This window comes from Cryptotermes secundus, unplaced genomic scaffold, assembly GCF_002891405.2.
Source record: "Cryptotermes secundus unplaced genomic scaffold, Csec_1.0 scaffold377, whole genome shotgun sequence".
NCBI classification, from domain to species: Eukaryota; Metazoa; Arthropoda; class Insecta; order Blattodea; family Kalotermitidae; genus Cryptotermes; species Cryptotermes secundus.
In genome coordinates, this window is record NW_019725418.1 from 424,043 (window position 1) to 440,264 (window position 16,222).

At 37.5% G+C, this 16,222-nt stretch overlaps 1 protein-coding gene and 1 long non-coding RNA gene across 8 annotated transcripts in view; one reads left to right on the top strand and one right to left on the bottom strand.

The window, feature by feature from the left end:
* LOC111863343 (zinc finger protein 60) overlaps positions 1-5,947 on the bottom strand; it is a 21,395-nt gene extending 15,448 nt beyond the window's left edge. The window contains exons 1-3 of one of the 5 annotated variants that reach the window (XM_033751024.1): positions 5,357-5,947; positions 5,073-5,131; positions 3,288-3,424 (exon numbers count right to left, since the gene is read on the bottom strand). In XM_033751024.1, the coding sequence (XP_033606915.1) occupies positions 3,288-3,416 (129 nt within the window). In that variant the 5' untranslated portion in view covers positions 3,417-3,424; positions 5,073-5,131; positions 5,357-5,947. The remainder of the gene's footprint in view (positions 1-3,287; positions 3,425-5,072; positions 5,132-5,356) is intronic. The other 4 variants (XM_023849591.2, XM_023849590.2, XM_023849588.2 and 1 more) reach the window with 4 other exon arrangements.
* Positions 5,948-6,235: 288 nt separating this feature from the next.
* LOC111863344 lies at positions 6,236-15,526 on the top strand. Of its 3 annotated transcripts, none has more exons than XR_002842582.2 (4): positions 6,236-6,347; positions 7,670-7,798; positions 9,387-9,578; positions 14,814-15,526. It is a non-coding gene; the product is annotated as an uncharacterized LOC111863344 (long non-coding RNA). The 3 variants fall into 3 exon arrangements; XR_002842581.1 differs by lacking the exon at positions 14,814-15,526 and adding an exon at positions 14,535-14,770 and having other exon boundaries at positions 7,670-7,889; XR_002842580.1 differs by lacking the exon at positions 14,814-15,526 and adding an exon at positions 14,535-14,770.
* The last annotated feature ends 696 nt before the right edge of the window (positions 15,527-16,222 follow it).

The following is a 16,222-nucleotide window of genomic DNA, read 5'->3' on the forward strand; positions in this document are numbered from 1 at the left end:
GGGGGACATACAACAGATCAACAACTGGTCGCGGTGCATGGGGAAACCCACCCCCTCCAATAATAATAATAATAATAATAATAATAATAATAATAATAATAATAATAACAATAACAACAACAACAACAGAGGCCGCTTTAGACACTAACTACAAATGAATATTAGAGAAAGTGAGAGGAAACACTTTTAGCGCAGTTCTGTTACTTTAAATACAAATGTACAGGGCGTTCAATCATTGAGGAAACCGGGAGATCAGGGTGAGTTGGATACAACATTTCTCACAAATTGCTGCTGTAACTGCCAACAGTGGAATGAGTCATCAGTGCTGATAATCGCGCGCACCTTCGCTTGTGTAGAGCGGATGGGTCATTTCCCCGAGATTACCGTGCCCTTCCCCGCTAGTGAGAGTGCAGTCGTGTTGCTCATTCCCTTGCATCAGTTTCTGTACATGCACACATTTATAGGAATACTTTAAAAAGATAACAAACTTACCATGCTTTATAACAGGTGTTAGAAGTGATCCCCTTCTGAAGAAAGCAGTCTTCTGGGATTTGGAACCATGTATATGTGGTGTTAACCGACGTTTCGGAGGAACGTATCGCCTCCATCTTCAGGGTAGAAGGAAAAATATAAGAAATCCGCAGGCAAAGAGACCGTGAGAACTGGTACAAGCAGACTGGTGTTGGAAATATACACAGCTATGTGAGAGCAGTGAAGGAAGGGGGGAAGGGCAAATCTACATGTGAAATCAGTGGAGCAGCTCCTTCCCCCCTTCCTTCACTGCACACACATAGCTGTGTATATTTCCAACACCAGTCTGCTTGTACTGGTTCTCACGGTCTCTTCGCCTGAGGATTTCTTATATTTTCCCTTCTACCTTGAAGATGGAGGTGATACGTTCCTCAGAAACGTCGGTTAACACCACATATACATGGTGCCAAATCCCAGACGACTGCTTTCTTCATAGTCACCGCCGTGAAAACCTCAAATCTTACATGATCCCCTTCTGCTTGCAAACATGCCTTGCATTCCATAAATTATGTGACACTTTCTGAAGTTGGTTCACGGCAACTGAACTAATTATGGGGGTAAAATCCTCATACTATACAGCAACTACCATTACATAGTGAAAAGGTGGGGTGTGGTGTGCTGTAAGTCCACAGCGAATCACTGGCCCCTCATTTTTCCACAAAACCATGAACTCTGATTGCTATATTAATGATATACTGAATCTGTTCTTCAAACAGCTGACTGCTGAAGAAAGACAATATGGGTATTTTCAGCAAGACAACGATACAGCACATACGGCTAATGCATCCATGGTCGCAATATGGGAAGTGTTTGAAGACAGAATAACCAGCAGGGGACTGTGGCCTCCCAGATCCCCAGATCTCAGTTTTTGCGATTTCATCTTTGGGGAAACCTAACGGAAAAAGTCTACAAGAATAATCCTCGCACCATTGAAACTCTGCAGAGTGAAATAACACATGTAATTAGTTCAACTGCCATGGACCAACTTCAGAGAGTGTTGCATAATTTATGCGATGCGATGCGAGTCATGTTTGCAAGCAGAGGGGGGTCACTTCCAAAACCTGTTATAAAGCACAGTAAGTTTGTTACCTTTTTCCAGTATTCCTATAAATGTGTGCATGTACATAAACTGATGTGAGGGAATCAGTGAAATGACTGCACTATTGCTAGTGGGGAAGGGAACAGTAGTCACAGAGAAATGATCCATCCGCTCTACACTAGCAAGAGTTTGCACGTTTATCAGTGCTGATGACTCATTCCACTATCGGCAGTTACAGCAGCAATATGTGAGAAATGTATCTGACTCACGCTGCTCCTCCGGATTCTTCGATGATTGAACACACTGTATGTGATGCTATCAATACTAACAGTAATAGCAGTTCTCTTGAATATTCAAACTAGTTGGGCATGCAATATGTTAAACAATTTATAGGTTCTGAGGTTATTACTTATCAGCACTTTTTATTACTAACTTTTGGCATAAAACTTAACAATTCACAGACATACTACAATAGTAAATATATTACCATAGTGTCCACAAGTTTCAGAGTGGGTCAATTGTAAGCAGTTCATATTCTGAGACAGCACTATGTTAACCCATCAACACTCTATGAAGCAAAGTTTTTCTTAAAAAGATGACAGCTACTCATATGGTTAACAAATTTCCTACCTTTTATGGAAGTCAAATGTTAAAAGTACTATGTTTTTGGACATTATCCATCGTCTTGTCTATTTAAGAAAAAAAAAAAGTCCTGTTTCTTTTTTAAAACACAACGTTTCAGAGACTGGATTCTGTCCCCGTCCTCGGGTAAAACCTACTCAGTTGGGTCTCCAGAGATAGGGGCTAGCTCTATATATTTGACCCAACTGAGTAGGTTTTACCTGAGGATGGGGACAGAATCCAGTCTCTGAAACGGTGTGTTTTAAAAAATAAACAGGACTTTTTTTTTTTAAATAGACAAGACGATGGATAATGTCCAGAAACATAGTACTTGTAGTAATTTACCATCATCACAAACTTTTCGATCTTAAGTCAAATGTTCATTATCATGTGGCCAAGAGTCCACCACTGGATACCATCTTGAGTCAGGTGAGCCCAGTCTGTACTGCCTACCTCCTTATTTCCTTAAGAACCACTTTCACTGCAATCTCTACAGTCTTAGTCAAATAATATTCAAATGTTGTAAGCAAGAAGATATGTTGTACATTATCTTAATAATGTATGGTCATTTTACTCATGTTTGTAGTCACAGGAATAACATACTACTCTACTGTTTGATAGGAATTCACATGGCAGTAATTTCTGTCACTGGTGAAATTCAATCAGAAACAAGTCACGGTAGTCACTGGACATTCAAATTAGACAGAGAAGCAACACACTGGAATTATCATTTCAATGGACTCTGCCACATACCCTCTTATTTAAGAATCGTATATAAATTCCATTTCCTCTTCTTTCTGAATTAATGCTGACATGTCAGCCTCTGCATTTTTGTTTTGGAAGTAATTTGTGCATGACATCAGTGTCCCATTATCTGAGAGCTTACAGATGCCTTCTGTTTCTATGACATGAGGGTTAAGTTATTTTGATTATGTTATACCATTGGCCTGTCTGACAGCTTCAGGGCACATTTGTCTTGCCTGTATTAATTTCTTTCCTCCTGATAATAACAACAAAATAGAATCATGACTATCCTGTTGGGTGTGGGGTTCTCATGTTTAGTGTTGAACTAAACCATGTTGACAAAATTACTCACCAGTGACTCATGAGCAGCTTCCTTGAAATTTGGGTACACTGCTTCCAGTCGCTCCAGTTTTACCACAGGAATTCTCTTACTCAAGTCATCTAGTGCTTTATATAGTTTTCTCCCATGAAGGTATGCCATTTTGTTACCTGTTTAACAAATTAATACAAATTATAAATTAACAAATATTGAATTTTTTAAATGAAGCAGATAAATGAAACCGTCTGTGGTTTATTTAAGATGCTGTGCTGAACGATTAGTAAATAATGAATTAGGAAGTGGCCATGGCCTAATTTGAGGTAGTACCCTGGCACTATTCCAGGAAGGACTGCGTATAACCATGAAAAATCTACATCAGGATAACTGATAAGGACAAGATTTGAATGGGGGTCCTATGGAACACAAAGCAGAAATGCTACCCACTCAATCACAATGTTAGTGTATACATGTTAAATAATTTACTGTCTTGATAAGACAGCCTATTTAATGAATATCTCAGGATACCTACCTGCACTTATAAAATTACTATTAAAATTATCAGATTAGTTTTACATGGATTTTTCCATTTTTTTTCATCAGTCATTAAATTCATTTAAATAATGATAACTGATTCATTACACAGTCGAAAATAAAACTACTAAAATTAAAATTTAGCTGAATGACAATGCCTAATGTCATGTAATTTCTCTGGCTGTAAAAATAAACAAAATATGGAGCTGATCTGTATTTAATTCCAAGGTTAAATATATGTGATGCTTCATATTCCTTGAAGAAAGCAGTCTTCTGGGATTTGGCACCGTGTATATGTGGTGTTAACCGACGTTTCGGAGGAACGTATCACCCCCATCTTCAGGGTAGAAGAAAAAGTATAAGAAATCTGCAAGCGACAATACCGTGAGAAACGGTAACACGGTGTTGTCGCTTGCAGATTTCTTATACTTTTTCTTCTACCCTGAAGATGGGGGCGATACGTTCCTCTGAACGTTGGTTAATACCACATATACACGGTGCCAAATCCCAGAAGACTGCTTTCTTCATAGTCACCGCCGTGAAAGCCTCAAATCTTACATTCATATTCCTTGCCTACCTATATACATTCATGGGTTACTACTCAGGCACTGGAACTGTTTTATGTTTGAAACTTAAGTGGCATCCATCCACTCAAAATCCACTATCATCCTACACACTGATAAGGAAATAAGCAGTGTTTTGTAAAGTATACACCAGAACATTTTGCAGCACAAACCCATCAATTTCAGGAAATTCTCTCAAAGGAAATAGATGACATAAAGAGAAATTGTAGATGATTATACAATTAATATTGCCAAATATAGTACTTGCACACAGATAAATATCTGCAAAACTGTCTTTGTACATGTTCAGAAAGTTATCTTGAGTTACATAAAAGTTGGTTTCTTTTTTAATTTTTTTTTTAAACAAAAGTATCAACTCATTGCCATAATTTATTTACAAAATAAAGTTGTTCTGCTTTATTCCTAAAGCCTAATTTGTGTGGTAGACTATACATGTAGAAAAGTTCGGTGGTATGAAAGTGTAAAACTCGTATAAAATTGGAACATTTCAGTGTCCTTCGAGTGTGTTGCTCTTGTGCTATGACACTGGGCATGGGGTTCTCCATCACTAATTTACACAACAAGAAAAGGTTAACTTTAATTATGTGACACTTGATGTGGACTACATTCTTCTGGCTCCGGATAGGGTTGTTTTGCAAACAGAAATGAATCCTCAAGTTCATAAAAAGTGAAATATGTGAGTAGCTGAACTACTATTTATTACCTTTTCAAGATCGACTCTGCGCCATGGAGTAATTCATTTCTACTCATCGCATTTCTTTGCTGTGAATTACAGAAATACGAATGTGACAGCTTCGGAAAAGCACAAATACCCGGGCTATTAGGAGGACTGTTCTTCGTACATACTAAACGAATCCTTTATATATTATCAAACATTGATTTTAAGTCATGAAGTCCCTAATTTTATCTGTAATTTGTTTCAGCAACAAACTTTGTATCGTGTTTTCTGCGACTCTCACCACCGTATGTTGCTGCTACATTACTAACCTGTTCTGAATTTTGTACATTACTTGTCTCGTATATACAATCATCTTCTTTCTCGATATTTCAAGAAAATGCCCACTGTGACTCCACTTTAGATCAAAATATGTAACCGACTTCAATTGTAACTCTAAAACTAGGTTACAGTACTGACATACCCTCAAGGTATGAACCACATCATTAAAACTCCCACAATAAAAATAACTCAGTCTTGACCTTTATATAGCACAGCAATTATGCTATAGACTTACACCGATACTGAACATTGCAAATTCTACATTGGGAGGGAAAACATTAAACTTGGTAACAACGGAACTCAAAACAAATCCACCACAAACCATCACAGCCTCCTAAACGTCCTGGACTGAGCACGGATCAGGGTCGTGGTTGGTCACGCGGGTCTGTCGCTGCTTGTGACATTTCCTCGCTTTTTCCTTTCATTGGCGCATACGATTCGTACCGTACGGAGCGCATTTTCTCGCTGAACAATATGTGTATCCATTAAATTGTATGTCATTTAGGATGACTCATTATCTAAGGAACTGGTTAAATTTAAACAAAATAGGAGCTCCCGCAACACATGCCCGAAACGTTCAGTGTGGATCACGGATTACTAAATAAGTTCAGGGATTATTAAAAAAAATTAATGAAGGTAAACTGTAAAGGTTAAGCTGTCAGTGCAACAGGCCGTGACTGCCCATAGGGTTGTGAGACGTCGAAGCTCCCATATTTTCTTTAGCTAATCGGTTCACAGATGGCGATAAGGTTGTCAGCCTTACACAATGGCCGCCCTTTAGCACCCAGGAAGATTCCTGGTACTCAGTTCTCTTATTAGGGGCTGAGTCGACTGCAGGACCATAGTGTCCCTGGAAGGGTTAGGTAAATTAAAAAAAATCCAGCTCATCGGGACTCGAACCCACAACCTTCTGACTTATAGCATAGTGCCCCCTATAATTAATAATGATTTAAAAGTTCTTCCTTCGATCTCTGCTACAAGGTGAGTGATATTATTACATACTAAGTTGCTTCTCAAGTACTCAGTGCCGGAATTGAGGCATGATAGCAGAAGTACGTATTTTTTTCATATAATGAATTTTGTTGTTGCGTGTTTTGCTGCTAAGAAATCTCCTGCCTGAACTGTTTCTGTTCATCACTTAACATTTACTGATTGCAAATTACACAACGTTGCCCTTCGATGTATTCAATTACAGGTTTGTTGAGGCCTTGAGGAGTTGAAAATCCACCTCTCATCCACACTAAGCATGGCAAATGCATATTGCTTTGACAATGTCATCACTCTAATCGCCACATTAATCGGTGTTACCAAGGTGTACAATCTTGAGACAAATGTTTCCAAAAGCACACTTAATGCTTTTCTACACTCTAGAAAACCTACTGATTAATTTTTCTTTGTATCCCAGTATTTCAAGGCTACTCAGGTTCACCTAGCAGCACATGAATTTGATGTATGGCAGGGTTAAATTAACAGATGACAACAGAATGGTTACATAAAGCATAGATCGCCAGCCTGCCTTATACCAGAAACAATTGCTTCTGTACTCACATGTTGGGGGGGGGGGGTAAACACACAGTAATTTGTTTAGTCTATATACTGGGTTGGCTAGACCTGCAAGTTGGTACACAGCTTCAAAAGGACACGTAAAATGCTTTTTTGGTGTGTCCTATAACCATGACCACACATGAACATCATACAGTACAACAGGGTCTCATTATGTGCCTGGTCAAAGGGAAAGCACTGTCCCTAGATATATTAAGTGAATTACTGAAAAATGCTTTTCAAAATGTAAGCTCTTATCATATGATAGTCACTGACAACTGCTGCAAAGTCCATCAGCATTGGCACATGTGGATAGAACAGAAAAAAAAGTTTTTATAATTGTAGAAGATGGACACTTGCCATCAGGCTTTTTTTTGTTCATTACATAAGGCCATATAAATGGTCCGAAGCACTTTCCATATATTCTGAGTAGTTTCATGAACTGTATGACCTATAGTAGTCTCACCATGCGTAAAATGAAAGGATAGGGCTTTATAGTTGAATCCTGATGACAGATGCAAAGAAATATCCTCAGTTATAGAAAGAGAATTGAAACCATATAATATCAGGGGATTCTGCTTGAAACAAATAAAGAGAGACCATGTGTGCATTAAAAAATATCTTGAGGTTGCATTTCATTTCTTGAAACCTCACTTTAAGTCAAGGAAGTAACTGCAATACAGGTATGAACTATAATCATGCATGCTCACAGACAAACTCAAACATTTCAGAGCATTAATGAATATTTTTGTTCCCAGCAGGATGAGGATACATACAAAGTTCACAGCCAGAGGCTGATGATAATCCTCATGAGCCTGAAAAACAGCTGGAAGAGGCATACCAATGATAAGGACAATAGAACTGCAGGTGGAGCTAGATATAATGAAGAGGTGCTATCTGTTCCACCAGTGAAAAGAAAGAAACCTGTCTCTGACCCCTTGGATATGATATCTAACTTTCTGTCAAGGAAGAGAAGGAATGGTGATGAATGTGTAGAAGTGATTTTTCTCAGCAGTCTTTTGCCAGACATGAAAAAAATGAACCCCCCCCCCCCAAACCAANATATAAATACTCTTAATTAACATAAGATAGTTGAGGTGATAATAATAAAAAAGAAAATAACATCCTCTACACTAATACAGTACCATTTCGTATTTTCATGGATTGATGCCCTGACATTTATTTGTAGTTACAAGTAATACGCATCCCAATACATTCAGCAATCAAGCCACACTCTGCATATAGTCATTAACATGAGACAATATCATGACCTAGATCACGGACATCTAGCATGCACTCCACTAGTTTTCTTTTTTCAGCAAAATGGATCAGTGACTAGCACTAGGCCTACAAATCTGCAACTTTAAACAGATCAAATTGATTAAACTATTTTTGGATAGTTAACAACCTATACTTTACAACTGCATTTCATAAAAAATTCATGCAGCCTGTACACACATGAATTTCTGATCATATAGCCCACTACTGAAATAACCTGGATGCCCATAATGTAGATAACAAAACTGTGTAACCTGCAGCAATTTTTTTTTCACTAACATTCAACTCATTAAAATTGTGTCTACAACAGGAACCAATTTCAGATAAGTGGTGTCCCCCCATCCAAATCAAAGATTTCTCTAATATCACTAAGATAATGAAGCTCTCTTAGACATCCTACAGTAAAGTAAGTAAAGGCATCCCTGTAACAGGCTGTGGAGGCCCATAGGGTTGTGAGATGTTGAGTTTCCCACATTTTCTAGACTATCTGCTCATAGATGGCGGCAAGGTTGTCAGTCTTACGCACCGGCTGCCCTTTACCCCCAAGAATATTCCTGGTACTCATCTGTGTTAGAGGTTGAGTTGACACCAAGACCACAGTGCAGCTGGAAGGATTAGGTAAATTGAAAAGAATTCCAATGACTTCATGGTGATTCGATCCCACGACTTTCCGGCTTGTAGCATAGTGCCTCAACCAACTACACTACTGTGTGCCCCAGGCATCCCATAATATAAATAAAAATTATCCTCATGCCGATCGAGCTCTCTACATACCAATACATAACCATTATTAGCATTGTTGCAGAGTAAGGATGAATCCAAAATTCTGTTTAGTTTTCATTGCACTGCACACAAATGACGCCTTGCAGGTTGAAAATCAACTGAACAAACCAACCAAAACCAAATCCAAACCACCCTGGTGTGCAGCACAAGAGGTATACCTCCCAGTGTGGGAACCACTGCTTTATGTGATCAAATGAGGCCAAATATGAACTCTGTGGTTGTTTCTTGGGCATATGGGCACAAAAACCATTTTGTTAGCTATTTCTGTGGACACTTAACATGTTAAGTGTGTGTGTCGTATATAAAAGGGACGGTCAACACAACAAATTATTGAAACCGAAACGAACCAGATGTTACAGTATCAACATTCATTTACTGGTGCAGATTTTAATGTTACATGTTTCAACATTTCTTTAGGTAATCTTCAAGCATACATGAAACAATAGGGACAAGTTTTTGAATAATTTGACATGATGGCTGAAAGCTGGAATAGTGGAGCCAGAGCCAGATGTCTGTTGCTGAACAACGGCTTGGAAATCACGTTCCCCTCACAAACTTCACAAGATAGAGATTATTTCACTAGGCATGGCTTACACCTTAATGGGCAAGGTAAAGAAATTATCTTTAGTCAACTTGCTTCAAGTATCGGGGAACTGTTTCAGCATATTGAGGTTTTGCCTATTACGTTAGGCTGGGGAAACAAACTATTACATTGGAGATGGAGTCTCCCACAGCTTGTAATGACCTTAATAACGTTCTGTTAAATGATGAGGTACATGATCGTACAAAGGGGAAAGAACATATTTAACTGTCCTCCCTTGAGGCTTCTAGCCCACAAGTTGGTTGCCACCTTTTTTTACTGTCCGTCTTGTTTGCCTTACGTTCGGCATCACTTTGACTGCCCTACCTGGTGCTGCTGCTGCTGAAATTGTTAGGTCGTGGCTGGTTCCAGCTTGACCAGGCTCCACCGCTTCCTCCTTCCGTTGCTGATTACAGGGGTTGTTATTTCAGGATGGGACCTGATGTAATGGGCGCCAGCACACAGCTAGGTGCGGTTTGTGATTCATTATAAAGGAGGGAAAGCATGAGTGGGTGGAAGCTGGCGATGGGTTTGACTAGCTCCTGGCGATGAGTCTCTCCTCAGGTCGGCTACGGGTCAGGCTCGGACAAGTGAGGGTGAAGCATTTCTAACCAACACAATGCACTGTACCACTAGAACACTTTATTGTTTTTCTTACAGTCACTCGGTGGTATAAATCCACACAATCAGATTTAGTTTGGCTTTCAAGCAGCCGGTGTTGCACTTGCTCAAATTACCCGATAAGGTCGACTTACAACCGTCTGCTTATGGATTAAGCTAGATCTCTTTTAAGTTATGGCCAAATTTTGCACTTCTAAGAATTATTTAACTTAACAAGCAAGTATAATCGCGGGGTTTGCCTCCGCCAAGTTCGAAAGTTTGTAGCAGATCAAAATCTTAAACTGGACTCTCTGCCGAGCCAGAGGTCCTAACTGCGTTGTATCCGCCTATTCTCCTCTCCTCCAAATTTCCCGGTAGGCTGATTCAAATAAGAGGAGTTGACTTAATTTTGGTTCCGGCCAATGACCGATTGTTTTAGAGGGAGTTTCGGCCTAAAAGACCAAACGGCGAAATTGACAGCGATGCAACTTATGAGGGGTCACTAATGATCTCCTGGCACTCCCACTTTTGACTTATGGCTTGCAGGAACTGTCATGTCTCAAATTCTCAAAGTGACTTGCCGCTGTAAGTCAAATTCTCAATTTCTAAAGAAACTCAGTGGGGTTCCTTGAAGTATCATTTCTGCCCTTCTGGAAAACAACACCAAATGCTTGGATGCAAGGACTAGCAGATGTCCTTGTCTGTGCAAGTTCAGTCTGTCTGCTCATCACCTACTGCTTGTTCTGACTGTGTGTCTTAAACCTTTGTTTCTTCATAATTCTTATAGTCTACTTTATAAGCTACTGAAATAAGAGAGGGGGGAGGGGAAGGATTTCAATGGTGCGGTTACACATAATGTATGTAGAATATCCAAGAGACAAGAAAAGGTACCCATGATTAGAACAGATGATTTTTTATGGAAAATCTAAATATAAACTTAAACAGAAAGGCAAATAACGAATGTGTTACGACCACTCACAAGGTACCTTTTATGGTATATCATCAGAATATTAGATCAATCAGTGGTAAAATCGATGAGTTACTAAGTTTTCTGGCAAATGAATATCCACATATTTTTATCTTATGGAGCATCATTTACATGAAATGGAAATCAATAAGCTGTGTTGTAGTCCTTATACGCTACTAGCTAAGTACTGCAGAAGCAAATCTAAGTTTGGAGGGGTATGTATGTATGGATATGAATCACTATCCTTTACATCTATTGATTTGGGAAAGTTCTGTAAAGAGCAGGACTTTGAAGCATGTGCTACAAAATTATGTTTAATGTCAAATATTTATTGTATTATATCAATCTATAGATCCCCGTTGGGAAATTTCCCATATTTTATAAATGCTTTAGAACTGGTATTAAATAAGCTTTACTCAACTTCCACAAATATAATTCTTTCGTGGGGACATAAACATTATCTTGCCAGGAGTAACAATAAAACCCAACTAGATTCTCTTTTGGCTGCTTATAGCTTATTTAATATAGTCGATTTTCCCACAAGAATAGACAATAAATCTTCTACGGCTATAGACGGTATTTTTATTATTATTATTTTATTATTAAGTTAAATAATTATTCTATTATTCTGGTTATGAGTGGTCTATCTGACCATGATGCACAGTTATTAATATTCAATAATTTAAAAATTAATGATTCAAACTTTGGTTGTTATACTATACGCCAGATAAATAAAGATAGTATGGAAGACTTTGAGATAAACTTAAGCTATGAAATGTGGGAGGAAGTCTTTTTAGAGGATGAGGTTGGTAAATTATTTAATAGCTTCCTCAATAGATAATGTTATATTTTAGCGGCCTGTTGCACTGATTTATGTCCATGATTTATTCCAGCCGTCTTACAGTGCATACATTCATCCACCTCACTCTTCACTCCTGCACTACATGTTTTGGCACAAAGGTGCCATCTTCAGGTGCTTTTAGATTTACGTTAAACTACTTCACTGCATGCCTTGCCGTCTTCATACTAAAATAACTAAAATATATGTTCATCATATATATTGATAAATATTAAATATTAAAAATATTAAAACTGTTCAGGATTTTTTATCCCTACGTCGCATCTCAATACGCGAGTCACACCTATCCTCTTCTATCGGAGCACTCTTCCTGCTTTCGTGTGTGTATTGTGCTTTGTGTTGTGTCTTGCTCCTGTGACTGTGTGTGTTTTACTGCTGGGCCTGTTGGGTATGTGTGTGTNTATACTATGTAGGAATGTTAAAAATCCTATACTGCATGCCTATTACAAGAAATATTGTAAAATATTAAGAGAAGTTATAAAAGCAGCCAGAAGAATCTATTATATATAACAAACTGATTGCTAAATCTAGTAATAAATCCAAAACTATGTGGGGCATAGTAAATAGCGTGACTGGAAAATGTAAAAATGCTTGTCACCCACCACAATTAATTATTGGGGGAGAAAAATGTAAAGACAGTCAAAATATAGCTGATGCTTTTAATTTATATTTTAATACTACAATGCATAAACAGCCGAGTAACGATATCACCTCAGAGCCATCACTAAATAAAGATAAGTTTTTTCATTATTCTCATTATCTATAGGATCCATAAGTAACATTACATATAAACCTGTAACTGGTAAAGAACTAAAAGATATTAAATCTCTTAAAAATAAAAATTCTTGTAGCTATGATGAAGTCTTAATGAAGATAATGAAATGCCTTTCATAATATTGCCTCTTGTTTATATATGTAATAGGTCTTTGTCTACAGGAATATTCCCAGAACGGCTGAAATACTCACAAATACATCCGATTTATAAAAAAGGCGAAAAGTCTGAAATATCAAATTATAGACCAATTTCTGTACTTACATTTTTTTCCAAAATTTTTGGAAAAGTTATCTTCAATAGATTATATGCACGTGTTCCACAGGGATCGATCCTTGGACTGTTATTTTTTTTATTGTATATAAATGATTTACCAGCTATAATAAGTGACATATCAAAACCTACTTTATTCGCAGATGATATTAACTTAATATTAACTGCTCCTGATTATAAGCAGCTTAAAGAAAATTTTAATATTGTCTTTGGGAAGTAATGCATTGGTTTCACGCTAATTCTTTGACCTTGAATATTAATAAAACACACTATGTATTTTAAAACAAAAATGAGTCAAACTGATAACTCCTCAATAAGGTATGTAAATACTCAAATAAATAGTACCCATTGCACTGACTTTCTAGGAGTGACACTGGATTCGACGTTATCTTGGCAAGGACATTTAAACAAAATGAGTAAGAAATTAAACTCTGCTTGTTTTGTTATTAGATCTGTTAAATCACTTCTAACAATTGATGATTTAAAAATTGTATATTATGCGTATGTTCATTCTATTATGACATATGAAATTGCCTTCTGGGGAAATGCTGCAAATAGTAAAAATATTTTTATAGTTCAAAAAAAAATTATAAGAATTATTATGAATGCAAATCCTAAAGCATCTTGTCAAGGATTTTTTAAACGTTTAAATAAACTGCCTTTTATTCCCAATATAGTGAAAAATATGCACCTATTTGTGATTAATACTGAAATGTATACTATAAATACGCGACAGAGTTTCAACTTACACTTACCATCTGTAAAGCTGACCAAGTACAAAAAGGGTGTGTATTATATGGGCATTGTAATATTTAATCATTTACCATGGAACATAAGAAAATTATCAACTGATATTAAGAAATTTAGATTAGTCACTAAAAATTTCCTTTTAAGGGAATCTTTCTATTCAATAAATGAATACCTGGAATGGTCTATAAATCTATAGTTAAGGTTTATTCTGAATGAAATTCATATTGGTGTAATTGTGATAACATGTACTTATGGGCGCATTTGTATCTGTACATCATTGTTGTGACTCGAAAATTGTTCATTTGTTGTATGTATGTATGTTGACAAAGTTGTGAGTTACAGCTGCTTTTATCATATCATATCATATTTTATCTATTTGTTATATTTTACTTTTCATTTTATATCTTATTTTAGTATATTGGGTGTTCCTAAAAGAATGGTGGGGTTTCAGATACATATATATTTCGTACTTCTTGCTGTGTACAATCATAACATGTGTCAATCAGAAGCTTAACTGTCCAAATTTTATGTGCATCCATCAAAGTGCCTCTGTGTGCGCACCTTTCGTTACCCGGCACACATCAGTGCGATAGTCCAATTCCTGCCACACCTGCTGCAGCATTTCAGGTGTGATGGTCTCCATAGCACAATTGATTGTTTCGGAGATCCTAGAGTGATTGGGGCAATGGGGGTACATAAACCACGTCCTTCTGTTCTAGAATTAATAACAATCAAAAATCACTTTTGTATTAATTTTGTTACAGTTTGAATGTTGGCGCCTTATATCTCCATATTGTGTAGAGGGCGCTCTTTTCCATTCTTTTGTCCCGACAGTCTTACAAAAAAGGAAGGGCGCTGTGAATTAGTGATAGCAGTGAGAGTCTGACGCAGCCTGAGAGTTTGCGTGTTCAACCTTCTTGTGATAAAAAGGGACATTACCCTGTCTCGTTCTTTGTGATTTTCTCTATAATTATTACTGTGATTAAACTGGTAAATTGAACGGACAATGTTATTTATTTATACTGCTTCCATTATCTCAACAGGTTATGGGCCCAGGAACATTACTATAGATTTACCAGTGTTGTGTTAGTTGTGTGACTAAAACAGAGAAGCGATAAGTGAACAAAGAATAACGACCAACATGGAGCCTACAATTCAGATGCCCAAACTGAACAATGAAAATTGGAACACTTGGAAGTTTCAAATCAAAGTAGTTCTAACTGCGAAGGATCTTTTTGAATATGTTGATGGTACAAAAGAAGCTCCTACAGAAAGCGCTCTGTTGTCAACTTGGAAAAAGGCAGACGCTCGAGCTCAAGAAGTGCTCATCACCCAAATGGAGCCTATACCTCTTACCCATATAATGAACTGCACTACATCACGTGAAATGTGGAAGAAACTACAGTCTGTATATGAGAGGGAATCAAACGTTAGTGTTCATTTGCTGTACCAACAATTTTACTCATTGAAATTTGAGGATAACCTGAACACCTATTTAACAGCAGTAAACAACCTAGTTGCTACGCTCAGACAAAGAGGAGAGGAACTCTCCAAGAAAATGGTAATGACCAAGCTCAATATGACTCTTCCTGATGCTTATAAGCACTTTATTTCAGTGTGGGAATCTGTATCAGAAGCCAAACAAACGTTGGAAAAAATTAACTGCTAGGCTGCTTATAGAAGAAGAATGAATGAATGCACAAGAAGGAACAGTAGCCCTGGCTGCAAGAAAGTCGAGTACAGTTAACACCAATATAAGAAGAACAAGTCAGTACAGAAATTCTACGTGTGAAAATTGTGGAATTCCAGGCCACGCTAAACAAGATTGCAGGAAAAGGATTCAAGTCCAATAATGTAATTACTGCAAGAAAAAAGAGCATTGGCTGGCTGGCTGCTGGTATAGAAAGAAGAAAAATCAAGGTGGAAACTCAAACAGACAGACAGAACTGGACAAGTTCAACTAGCCAAGACAATATAGCAGTTATGAGTGTAAACTCCCATCCAGTCAACACTGCTTGGTATTTAGATAGTGGAGCCACACAGCACATATGCAAAAATATCAACATGTTCGACACCTACTCCGAACTCAAGATAGAGAAAGAGGTGAAGATAGGAGACGGAAAACCACTCAAGGCAATTGGAGTAAGTACAGTTAATGTTAATTCATACACGGGTATTGAATATATAAACCTAAGCATCACAGATAGATGTATGTACTGGACATGTGTACAAATCTTTTCTCTCTGGGTATGGCCCTAGATAAAGGTTTTTATTTGCATTCAGACAGCAAAACCTCAAAATTGTTAGAGAACAAGGCAAATAAAGTGTGTGCTGTGGCAAAGAGAGAGGACAAAAAAAAGGCTCTACAAACTGAACTTCGAAATAAACAAAAATTCTGATTTTAAAAATGAGTGTTTAGTCACAGACTCAAAAGGGGATCAGACCAAGAAGA